General features: G+C 58.0%; 1 protein-coding gene across 15 annotated transcripts in view; it reads right to left on the bottom strand.

The window, feature by feature from the left end:
* ANKRD11 (ankyrin repeat domain 11) overlaps nt 1-12,700 on the bottom strand; it is a 180,619-nt gene that overhangs the window by 26,328 nt on the left and 141,591 nt on the right. For 13 of the 15 annotated variants that reach the window (XM_030298538.1, XM_030298537.1, XM_030298534.1 and 10 more), the window contains 2 exons: nt 6,372-6,516; nt 365-503 (listed from right to left, as the gene is read on the bottom strand). In XM_030298538.1, the coding sequence (XP_030154398.1) occupies nt 365-503; nt 6,372-6,458 (226 nt within the window). In that variant the 5' untranslated portion in view covers nt 6,459-6,516. Of the gene's footprint in view, nt 1-364; nt 504-6,371; nt 6,517-12,700 lie in introns of those variants that run through there. The other 2 variants (XM_030298544.1, XM_030298548.1) reach the window with 1 other exon arrangement.

Below are 12,700 nucleotides of genomic sequence, written 5' to 3'. Positions count from 1 at the left end.
TGATGGTCACAGCTGGGCACATACCAGGAGCCTGCCCGGGGGAGCGTTCCTGCCTGGCACTCCTGGGGGGTTCCCTGCGTGTGAGCCTTTCCTGTCCGCACTGAGTCAGCCCGAACATCAACAACAGAGAAGATGTCCTTGCGGCTCGCTCTGGACCCCACCCAGGCCTCTAGCACAACTCCTCAGAGAGTCCTGGTGCAAAGCCGAGGGGTGCAGAGAGGCTGGGGGGGGCCCTGTCCTGGCGGCCCACCCCAGGCAGGGACCAGTGTCAGGAGACGCCTGAGGGAGGGAGGCCAGGACACTTTCTGTGGAGGAGAAGAGTCACGCGGGGGTGGTCAGCAGGGAGGGAGGGCAGCGCCTGTACCTGTGTCCGAGTCCTTCTGCTCTCCATTGGCCCCCACAGTGAAGGGCAGCTTCCGCTTGGTTGCTCGCTCCCTCACCTCCTTCCCTCCATCGCTGCGGTCCAGCTTTGGGGTCTTGGTCAGAGAAACTTTATCTTTATCCTAGAAAAGAAAGCGACGCTTTCAGAAGACGTCATTCCCAGATTAAGTTTTCAGAGTCCTCACATCTACCACGATTTCAGTTCACGTGCCCAGTAGAGCAAATCTCGTGTGTGGACAGTCGGCAGCACCTCCCGCCCGCCGGGCCCACACAAGCACACGCGGCTTCCTGCACCTTCCTCTGGCCCCAGGCAGCCCCGCTGGTCATCCTGAAACCGGACCATTCTCAGCAAGACACCAGAGAGACACAAGTTGCCTCCAGTGCGGCTTTCCCAGGGAGGGATTAAATAAGGAGGAAAAGAGCCGGCCGTGAATAGTCAGTGCTGGCAGTCCTGTCTTCCACGCTGAGCTCCTCTGCCCGCAGGGCCTCCCCCAGGTGCTGCGCTCCTCCTTTCCCGGAAGGGGCCTGCCCGGGACACCAGGGGGTGGCTCTCGGGGACAGATCCTGCGGGCCAAAGGCCTGTGGCGGTTGTGGGGGAGAAGGGGGGAGACGTGCTGCCATCACCTCCTTCCTATTCTAGTCTCGGGGTGGCTTTGCTGCGGGGTGAGGATCACGAAGCCCGCATCCCAGCGCCGTCCTGACCAGCAGGCCGGGCCGACACGGGCGAGTCAGCACCAAACCTGCCCCGGGGCCGCCATCCGCAGAATGACAGCACCCACTCAGGATGAGCAGGTCCCGTGTGGAAGCGGAAGGTGCCTAGGGCCCCAGAGGGCAGGGGTGGGGCAGCCCGATCCCAAAGTGCAGGTGGCGGTAGGGTGGGTGGTGATGGACCCGGCACCGAGCGGAGGCAGGAGCCCCCCCCATCCCCCCCGGCCCCCTGCCGGCTGCAGTAGCTGACAGCCCTGGACCCCCCAGAGCCCTGGCTGACGACACCGTCCTGGGTGGGGACAGCTCGGTGGGGTCCTCCACAATTCTAACCAACACGCTGGCCCCGTGCGCTTGTGGCACGGCACCACCCCCAGCCTCCCGGCCCTGTCCACAGTACAGCGAGAGGCTCCGAGGGGCACACAGAGGGCTGACGTGGGCGGGACATGCAGGGCTGGCTCCCTTCCCCGCCGGGAAGCTGGTTCCCTGCAATTTGCCCCGGGGAAGCTGTTAGCAAATGTGGTCCAGCCACAGCCACGCGCCCATGCCACCCCCACAGCAGCAGGGGTCCTTGGGGCTGCTCCCGGGAGGCGCCACCTGCCAGGACTGAGCACAGCCACGGTCCCTACGGCCCACGCTCCTGACAGCCCTCCGGCTTCAGCAGCTAGCATCTACCAACCACGGCAGTCAACGGGAGACCCTCAAATGAGCAGGGACACTGCTGCTGGAACACACTGCCAGCTTCGAGGGCACGTGGAGTGCAGAGAGGGGCCCAGGGCAGGGATGAGGAAGGGATCCTGGGAGACGTGGCTGCACAGACATGCCCCTCATGACCTGCACCCTGCCACCCCTAGCCCTGACCGAAGAACACCCACCAGCAAAACCCCCGAACTGTGTAAACACTTTCCCACCAAGAACACTCCTGGCGAGTCTGACCTATGGGTATATAAAAGAGATAATATAAATAATAGCAATCACAAAGCATTCAGGAATGCAAGAAATTTCGAAGATCAGCGTAACGTGGGGCGCCTGGGTGGCTCAGTCGGTCATCAGACTCTTGATTTCGGCTCAGGTCATGATCCCAGGGTCATGAGATCGAGCCTGTGTTAGGCTCCTCCACGCTGACACCAAGGGACCTGCGTGGGATTATTCTCTGTCTCCCCCTGTCCCTCGGCCCTCCCCCCGCTCGCCACGCACGCACACTCACTCATGCGCTCTCAAAATAAACAAACTTAAAAAGAAATCAATGTAAATAAAGTTAAGAAAATCATATGACCACCCCAACAGTTGCAAAAAAGCCTGTGATAAAATTCAACACTGATCCCGACAAGAGCTCTTGGCACACAGGCGCAAGGTCCCCAACACCTGACGGCCGACAAGGGGGTGTCTCCTCTAAGAGGGAGGGGCAAGGATCACCACAGCTACTGCAGAACGTAACAACTGTTTCTAAATGAGCAAAAAATCTGAATGTGCGCTTTGCAAAGGAAACTATCCACGTAACTAACTCACATTTGGGAAGATGTTCTGCATTAGGATAATGCAAACTAAAACCAGGAGGAGATACCAATGCCCCGACCAGAGCAGCTAACAGGAGGGGCTGAGTCTGGCTTCAGGTCAGGTCAACATCTCACGGTTCAGGGGTTCAAACCTCATGTTGGGCTCTGTGCTGACAGCTCGGGGCCTTGCTGGGACTCTCTCTCCCCCTCTCCCTCTGCCCCTCCCCCGCTCATGCTTGCTCTAGCTCTCAGGATAAAGAAAAGTTAAAACAAATAATAAAATGAGAGGTTGGCTGCATCAAACGCTGTCAAGAACGCGGCAGAGCTGTTGCTGGCGGGAAATCCAAACAACGTCAAGGCACAGAGGCCCTGTGCTCACGAGCAGCACTCCTGCTCAAAACAATAGAAACGAAACCTCACAACCGCCCCTCAGAGGGCAAATGGATAAACCAAGTCCAGCCCAGCCACGAACGGAAAGTTCCAGTGTCAGAAAGGCACCAGCACACACAGCCTCGCGGAGCGGCTCCCGGGAGCAGACGGGACCCCTGTGCTCAGTCGCCGAATCCAGACACAATCTCCTCCGGAATCAGATTTGGCTCAATCCTGTCCCCGCCACTTTCCCTCAGCAAAAACAACGTATTAGTCTTAAGATGTCATGAGTATATGCGTGAAAATCAAGCCATTCAAATTAATAGGCGAATTAGGAGCTGCTAGATGCAGAAAAGTAGCTGGTTTTTATGGACAAGCAACAGTTGGAAAATAACGTGAAAATATCACTTAGGTTACTATCAAAAGACATCAAATACGCAAGACAATCTAACAAAAGATGTTTAAGTCCTTCACACAATTGGAACACATTTCTGAAGAAAATGAAGACTTCTAAAAATGGAGGAACACCCATGCTGGTGGGTCAGAAAATGCAAAAACTGTCCATGTGGCAATTCTCTCCGGACCCATCTTTGCGTTCAAAGTGATCCTGTCAAAATACCAGCAGGCTTTCTTTGGAAATCAACCGGCTTATTCCAGAACGTATATGGAAATGCAAAGGGTCAAAATTAGCAAAGACGATTCTGGAGAACAACAAAGTCTGGCAGACTGAACTGCAGACAACCAGACTAAAATTCTAGCAGCCGCTCGAGGGGGTCGTGGACCAAGGGCCAAAGGTTCAGAAGGAAGAGCAGAGGACAAAGGCGGGGGAGGGACGCTTTCCAGTAAGTGACGGTGACCATGTGAACACCCACAGGGAAGGAAATGAACACTGGGCCCCCACCTTAGGTGGCGAACACTGGCCCCACGTGAATCACAGACTGAAGGGACAGGAGAGTACCCTCACAGAGAGGGACACAGATGAACCAGCAAGGTCCCCCCCACTCCCCCTCGGGTGGCTAGAGGAGAGCCAAACCAGCTGTGTGACAGGGACAGGGGCCGGCCTCAACTTCCCCAGCGTCTGGGGCGCAGAACTGGGGCGATCACCTTGACAAACTGCCAAACCGGGTCTACCAGCGTGCATGCGCTCGCGCCATCACCTGCCGCGCCCCCGCGGGAGCGGCCCGAGTGCTCCTGGGTGGCAGAACGCGTCCGGAAGTGGCTGGACATTCGTCCATGGCAACCGCACAGCGAGCCAGGGAGGGGCTGCTACGGGGAAGGCCCTCTAAGTCGGACGTGATGGTGACCAGCTCGTCCCTCTTACAAGCCCCCCCGGGGGGAGACTCCTCCATGGTGACACACGTTGGGGACCTCCCAGGACGGTGACAGTGCTGCATATTCTGATCCAGATGTGGATTCAGCCCAGGTTTTGAAAGTGAACTAGAAGACATGACTTCTATTTCACCAGAAGCGCTGACAGTCCTTGGGTCCCAACTCCTCACCTCACTGGCCGTGCAGGGAGACCAAACACGTGCCACATAACCAGAGAGGGCCAGGGGCTCACCCCTGAGGCGCGCAGCGGCTCTGACAAGACTCTCGGGGCACACGTGGCTTCAGAAGCTTGCTGAGCAGCTGGGCTGCGGCAGGGAGCTCACTCGAGTTTGCTGGGCTTCCCTCGCTAGCACGACGGGGATCGCCACAGGAGCTAAGAAGATGTTTATCTTGGCTGGCACAGGGGCAAAAAAAAGTACAAAGCTACCTTACTTCAGAAAGTAACAAAGCCAAACTCACACATCTCCTGTGGCAAATGCGTAGGGGCTGCCCCCGCGGACCACAGCGGGCCCCTAGGGCCCAGTGGGCGTTCTCCGGTAAAAGAAGGTGACTCGCACCGGCCTGGAGCAAGCCCTGCGTTAGACGGCAGCCGGGAGGGCACAAGGCCCACACAGCCGCCCCTTCAAGACAGGTGCTGAGCTCTGGACACCTTTTCTGGCGCCACCTTGGTTGGCGAGTCCTTCCGGGCAGGCCGTGCACACGGAGAACCGGGCCGGTGGACACAGCACTCTGGAGCCCCTGCTGCCCACCCACGTGGAGGAGACAGCCGGGGTAGGGCTGCGCGGGGCCTCTCCCTTGTCCTGTGACCACGCAATCCACACGCAGACCCGGGGACCACGACCACCAAGGACAACCTGGCCACTCGGGGCGAAAGTGTCCCAGAGTGGGAGTTACCAAGCTCCCCCGCGCACATCTGTCCCCACGGGCTCCAGCTCCTCGCGGGCACGCCCATCACGAGCTGCTCCCGGACCCTCCACAGGCCTCCCAGGCACGCACACCTCTCCTATGCAAGCTCGGGCCACGCGCAAGCCTCGGCCTGCCCACAGCTCCATGCCGTGGCTCCCACCCATTACTGCACTGGGTGCTGGGGGACAGGACAAGTGGGAGAGAATGTGCAGCCACCACTGCCCAGACGCCAGGGCCTCAGAGGCCCGGCCACCCTGACGAGCACCGAAGCCGATGTTCACGACTCGATCCACGTTGCACCTAAACCAAATGGGCCGCACGGCTCTGCTCGCTCTGTCCTCACGTGGAAGACATACCCCACCCAACCAGGCACCACCAGAGACGTCTCGGCAGGTGCACCGACAAGAGAATCTCCGTTCATACCCAAGTGCTGAGACAGACGGGGCAGGGAGGCAGCTCAGAAGACCAGCACCGGGGACGAGAGTCACGCAGGCCACCGTGCAGATGGCCTGTCACGCGGGCATCAAGGGAGACAGGGACACGTCAAGACCGCAGGTGGCGACGAGGGCAGTGCCGCGCCACGGGCGAGGCAGCACGGCCCTTACCTCACCTGCGACAGCACAGCCACGGGTGTCCCTGCTGCAGACGTGCTCGCGGTCACAAACAGAGCACCCGGCAGGGCCTGCACCTGCTTCCTTCCGTCCGACTCCAAGTCCACACTCACAAGTGGCACCCCAGGCTGCAGGACAGGGGTACCCGGAGCCCAGACTTGACAGCACTCTTCTAAGACAGGGGAGTTTAGAGTTGTACTGCCTTTTCCTATCCACATGCAGAATGAGCCAAACTGGAAGTCAAAGCACATACCCCACAGAGTTTCTGCTCAGGAAAAGGCAAAGATGGCTGAACGACAGACTTGGTTTCAACGAAGCCCTGAAACAGGCCAAAATGACATCATCTCCACTACGAGACACACGTCTCGGTTACGTGTACAGAAACATCAAATTTAAAGCTTAACTTCGGTCCCCGAGTCGTGAGCACATCCTTGAGATCAAGGTCCTCTTTGGCAAGAGCAGATGGCCTCTGTCTCACCACGGCCACAGAGGGAACGGGGACGGACGGACAGCCAGAGCAGGCGAGTGTCCAGCACTGGGGAGCCAGCAAGGAGGAGGGCAGCTCAGGCGTTACCTTTTTCCCCGTTTGTTTCTCCACCATGTCGTTGCTGAGGGAAAAGTCTTCGTGCTGTGGTGTTCTAGAACACCCGCCCTTGGGCATCGTTCTTCTCCCCTCACCCGATCTTCATTTATACCGCCATCGCTTCGTCATCAACCGTCTGCTCCAAAAGAGAGAACACAGAGGGTCAATCAGGGTCAATGCAGACAAGGCCCAGCCAATCTCAAGTCCGTGCCCCAGAACGGACTGAATGTCACGTGCTGCTCTGATGGGCTGTGCTCCACGCGGGGACAGGTGCCCAGGAGGGGACCTCAGGACTGACTGCCCAGGGAGTGGAGGTATACTCCATGATGCAGAGCTTGGCCCTGTTCTTCTGGGGGCCCTTCACCTGCCCCCCGGGCAAGATCACATCCCAGGTGCACCCTCTAAGCCATGGCCTCGACCCTACTCACCCTCTAGGAGAGCAGCCCCCTTCCCGCGCAGCCCCCTTCCCGCACTGCCCCAGACAGAAGGTTGGGACAAGAATCCTTTTGCTTTCCAGAAAGCACCACACGGACCTCAATTCTCCAAATTCTCCCAAATAAAATGAGCAGAAAGCAGCCATGTGATGCCTCTGAGGGGGTTCTCACGGTTCCCCAGATGTCCAGAAGGCTTTGATGCCCAGATCTGTGCCCAACGAGCCAGACCCCGCCCAAGGGCCTGAGGCCCAGCCCCTGCACTTCCCAGGACACACACTGTGTTGTTTATCATACTTTTTATTTTCTATATTTTGACGTTCTGACCTGTTCAAAAACACAACACAACCTTGCTACCTGGGGAAGAGACTGTCCCCGCCCCCCCCAGCTGGCCTTTTCTTAGAGACAGCAAACCTCTCCTACACAAACCTACCAGCCACCCCCTTATCAAGCACATGCAGGCCAGCCACCAGGCAACTGGAGACCAGTGCACAGCCCACAGCCGGATTAAGATTAGCCAGTCCTCAGCTGTCCACCGTGTCTGCCTGCTTTCCCTGCAGAAACCCCAGCAAAGGCTCTGGCAAAGACCTCGTCCTGGCTCCTATCGAACGCCTCCTGGCCATCCTGTTCCCTGGTGGCCTTGTGCGGGCTCCCTCTGGGACCTGAGAGTACAATCAACTTCCTTTCAGTGTCTGCCCGTGGCTGTGTGACCTGACCGTACCAGGGCCCCTTCCATCCCTTCTGGACCTTCCGTCTGCTCCCTGCATACACGCTGTCTTCCTCTTTATACTTTTTACATTTTCATCATCAGAGGTAGAAAACATTTTGTTATTTTTTTAAGTTTATTTATTTATTTTGAGAGAGACAGAGACAGCGTGAGCAGGGGAGGGGTAGAGAGAGAGTCCCAAGCAGACCGTGGGACTGCCAGTGCAGAGCCCCATGGGAGGCGGGGGGTGTTGAACCCACGAAACCGTGAGGTCATGACCTGAGACACCCAGGCGCTCTTAAAAAACCTTTTCAACAAACAAACCACGTGCAGTGTTTAATCTCCTCTTTTTTTCTCAGTGACACACCTCTGTGCTTTGCCATCTTGGATGAGTATTTTTTGTAACTAGCTCGCCTGCAATTAATGGCCTTAACCAGGTAAGAAGTGTGGCTTCCGAAGTGCCGTCTGTGACCAGCAGCTCCACTCCCTGGTTCCTCCTGCTCCCCGTGTGCTGAAAACTAACCTGCCATTCACCATGTCTTCTGGTTCCCCACTTAACTGATCAAACCTCACAAAGTATCCTCTTGGTACTTAGCTGACCTAAGAAGACATCTAAATTGATTTGGGGCAGAGGGACAAGGCTGACCACCTCGATTCATTTCCTGACGCTTGCTCCCCCAGCAGGCAAAGCAGGCTGAAAGGGGGCTTCCATCCACAGGCTCCGGTGGTTGGGGCCAAAAACGGCACTTGCCCTCTCCTCTGCTTGAAACTGTGAATTCGACATTCCTCTCCAATTTTCCACTACAAAACCAGAACATCTCGGCCTACATGAGGAGTAACCTCTCAGAGCCGGACGCCGAGACTGCTGCTGGGACTCATCGGCAATGTTTCAGTAGAAGTTTAAAGATTACACAGAATATGCATTTTTATAAGTTCCTGCCTGCCTGCTCTCATGATGGGAAATCGAGCACAGTCGTCACAGGGTGTCCAACCCTCCTGCTCTCGGGTGTGAAACACGAGTCCATGGAGATCACGTGGGAAACACCCGGGCCAGCAAGTGGCCACAGCACAGACCCCACGATGTCTGAACCCTGGTCTCTCAGGCCACTCCACAGTGTCTACACCAGGAGATGGGCACAGGTGGCCACTTCATTCTTTAAACGAGTGGCTTCACTCTGTGTCCCCGCACTGGCCTGGCTCAGCAGTCTCTATTCAAAGCAGAGTTTTGAGACCCCTGCCCGGAAAGGCCTGCCTCCCCTCCTCCCACTCGCCCTCCCTGGGAAGGAGCCACGGAGCAGCAGGGAGGGAACACAGTACAGTTCCACGACAGCTGCCCCAACCCACAAAGCCTAATTATCTTTCCAAACAGCCCCAGAAGCCGCAAGGCAAGAGGAAGGAGTGAAGTTTGTTGTAAGCAGGCACATCCAGGCTCTCGGGTCCTTGTGCGTCCTGAGAGCCCTGGGGTGCTGTTCTAGCTGGGCCAGTTCTGAGGCAGATGCCCAGCATCGCTGGGAAAGAGCTCTTCCTGGGACTGGACAGAGATGGTATCGGAAGTACAGGCTGAGCCAGTGTCACCTGAAGGCCTTCCACGGAGGCCCTCAAAGGCACACCCGCGGCGGCTCGCAAGTACCGTGCAAGCTATTAAGTACCACGCCAAGGCTGCCTGTCACGGTTCGCGCAGCCAGTACTAACACGAGAACACCGAGGCCCTGGGTGCACGTCACTGGGTCCAATTCCTCTGACCCAGGCTCCTCTGCCACAGGCAGCGGTCCTCGTTCCCAGGAGGCACTTGCCGGTATTTTCTGCAAACCTTTTAAATGAAACATCTAGTTATCTTATTAGCAAAAATGGCTTTCTTCTGGAATAACAGAGAATGGCCACCAGGGCTAACAGTCCAGGGCAAAACCACAGGCAATTCGAGGGAACGAAGCAGAGGAGGCTCTTTTATAGCAGAAGGCGGGAGGGAGGGTGGGGCTGTTGTAAACTAAGGGTCCACTGGAGTAAACTGGGAGCTGGAGGGTTAGCGGCTTCTCACTGGCTGGGCTGTGGCCGTCTCCCATTGGCTGGGCTGTGAGTTGTGACAGTCCCTCATTGGCTGGACTGTTACTGGGGGAGGAGGAAACCTCCCGACCTCCCGGTGGGTAGTAAAACAGTAAAGTGGAATCTGCCTGCAAGTTGGGTCTGTAAGTGACAACCAGTGCTGGGCGCGAGAGCTCCCCCAGCTTGCCTCCCAACTCCATTGGAAATAAAATTTCCCTTTACTAATTTTCACATCTCATTTTGCGAGCACCCAGCTAATTCCATGCAATCTGCCGCAGAGTGACATCACGACGGCCCAAGGGACATTTCGTGCCAGCCCCTGGCCAAGTGCAGTATCCTGTGCCCAGCAGTGGGCCTTTGTCCTGAAGGCCGCTGTTCTCAGGGCACCACCCCACATCTGGGAACCGCCCCCCCCACACCTGGCGGGTTAGCAGTGTCATCCCCGATACCGTGTCTTCTTTTCCATAAGACGTTGTGCACGATGACAGCCAAGACCACCTCGGCCACCTCACCGCCGTGGTTACAACCACCTCAATATTCAGAACTCGTCAGAAGCGTGAGGACCAGCACGATGGCCAGTTTCCTCAGGGCCTGGGAGCCCGGCACACTAGACTCATTTCTTTAAGGGGCGTCACGGGTTCACAAGGGTTGTCAGCTCCAGGGCTCAGATTTGCCACCGATGCATTCCAGCTTATTTTCTGGGAGAGCTGGATGCACTGGGTCAACCGTCCAGTCTTGTGCCTCACGGGACCCGCCTGGAACCTGGAGAGCCAAGGGGACCCGGGTCCTCCCTGGTGTTTCAATGACAAGCTAGCTGAGATCGTCTCAAACGCAGTCTTCTTCCATCCACCTGGTCATCCCAACCCTCCCGTAGGCTGTCTGGTCTCCGTGCCATCCCACAGCCCCGTGACCAGTCCGCCTCTCCCTTGGCTTCAAAGGGAAGGATGCAGACACGGTGAGACCACAGCAAGTCTCATCAGCACCACGACCTCTCCTAAGCCAGGCAGTGCCACACGTCAGAAGCTCAGCTCGCCGCTTCTTCCGTGGATCCTCTCTGAGGGTAGAGGCCGCCACAATGCCACAGGCCTCCCTGCTCACTGCTGGGCATTCACTGCTCAACCCAAGAAGAGGCTGGGACCCCCGTCCCCACACAGCCATCACAGTGGGGGCAATCTTTGTGGCTGGGGCGGGGGGCGGGGGCCTCCGTTCTAACAAGTTACAAGGCTACCTGAACCTGGGCTCTGGGGCTTTCTACCCAAATAACCCAATGGACGGCCGTCAAGTCTCAGACCCCGGAGGCAATCTGGCCATCCCTACTCAGACACGCCGTAAGTGCCAGTGTCAGAAGATGCCTGGTCCTCCTCAGAACCACGCATCCCACAGCACTCTGGGACACACACGGACTGGACACTTGGCACCCGAGCAGCAGTACGTCGGGAAACGTGTGCAGAGCAGCGGGAACGTGGGGTGCAGGGAGCACGGCTCCCTGCATGGGATGAGCTGCCGGATGCAGGCATTTCCCACGCCCCCAACCGAAAAGCAGCTAGCTGCTCTGGCTTCGCAGGCTGTTGGGGGGCACGGAGACCACTCAGTAAAGCACTCGAGAGCTTCTGGAGCTGGGCGAGTCTTCTGAGAGAGCCCGGCCCGTTCCCCGAAACAAAGGCACCGTGCCCACACCGCTGGCTCCAGGAATCTGCCAGTGATCTCGCGGCCGTGTGTCAGAGCTCAAACAGAACATCCGCAGCCAGCTCCCTACCCAGGGGCACACACAGGCTGGCAGAGGCCATTCGTCCCTGCACCTGTCCATGTCGCACTCGTGGCACACGGCCCGCGGCGGCTCCACCTGCTGTCCCACCGGCAGGGTCTCTTTGCTGCTTGCCCCGGGACCCTGCACTGTGGGCTTGGAGACACAGTCCGTTCAAGAGAGGTGGCAGGGCAGACATGACAAGAGCCCCGCACACAAGGGCGGCGACGAGGCGTATGCCTTCCCCAAGGTGCGCCCACCATTCAACACGCACACACGGGGCCGTCTCAGTAGACACCTCCATGCGCTCTGCCGCCCCTTCTCAGAGCAGGATCTACCACAATCTGTCAACGTGGGCAGGAGACACGACACACGTGACAGAGGCTCCGGCCGAGCCTGGGCCTGACACGGGGGACGTAGCAGACACAGCGGCTATGCCTGCAGTTTAGCAAAAATCCAAGCATTTACCCCGATCTCCTCTTTCCAAGGGACAAGCTGACAGCTAGCAACTGAAGGAAACCGGAAGACATGTTTACCGGCTTTGTGTGGACTGGGGCCGGAACGTGAGGGGACAGGCCACAGCCCATGAAAGTTGGCACAAGGCCTGTGGGCCCCACGTCCGCCAGACGGGCCAGAGCGGCTCTTGTGGGGCAAGGGCAGCGGCACAGACACAGGCGACACACGGCAGCAGCCAGGGCAGGCCCGCCGGCACCTACCTGAGCGACCTCGGGAAGGAGCGACGCAGCCAGGGCAGGTGCCCAAGGCGCGCGCGCTCACCCACGGGAGGGGGTTCGGAGAGCTCCGCTCGGAGACGCACCACAGAGCGGCAGATGGCCTCCGGGCGATCCTGGCTTTAGGAGAAGAGGCAAGTTCGAGGAGAGAGAATGAAAGACCCAAAAGGGATCCAAAGGCTGAGTTCTGGAGAACCAATACAAAAAGCCCACCGCCACACAAAGGCAAAGACAGTGCCAAGAAGTAGGAGAACAAACGGCCTAGGACAGGGCTCTTCAAACAGGAGGCGTGTGACCGAGGGCTGCCCGCACCGACTGGACTGGACTGGACTTCGCCAAGTCCCCAGACGCGCGCCCACGGGGACGGGTGCTCGGGGGCAGAGCCAAGGCCGCCGGCAAAGGAGCGGGACAGGGACAGGCTAAGTCAGAACTGTGCCTGGCAGCAATGGAGCCACACAGTCCAGAGACTCAAACACCCAATTCAGCTACACTGTCCCTAGGGTAGGAGCACAGTGAAGCCAGCTTCGAGCATACAGAAAAGCCAAGCTAACTGCCCCTCTACCTTTCTGAGAAGAGGGCAGGAGGTCACACGGGTCACAAACCACAGCCCTAGGCCAAAGCCAGCCCTCTCCCTGCTCAGGTAAAAACTGAGAGCTAGGGGCGCCTGG

Source organism: Lynx canadensis, chromosome E2, assembly GCF_007474595.2.
Source record: "Lynx canadensis isolate LIC74 chromosome E2, mLynCan4.pri.v2, whole genome shotgun sequence".
Classification (NCBI taxonomy): domain Eukaryota; kingdom Metazoa; phylum Chordata; class Mammalia; order Carnivora; family Felidae; genus Lynx; species Lynx canadensis.
This window is presented reverse-complemented; position numbering and strand designations above follow the sequence as displayed.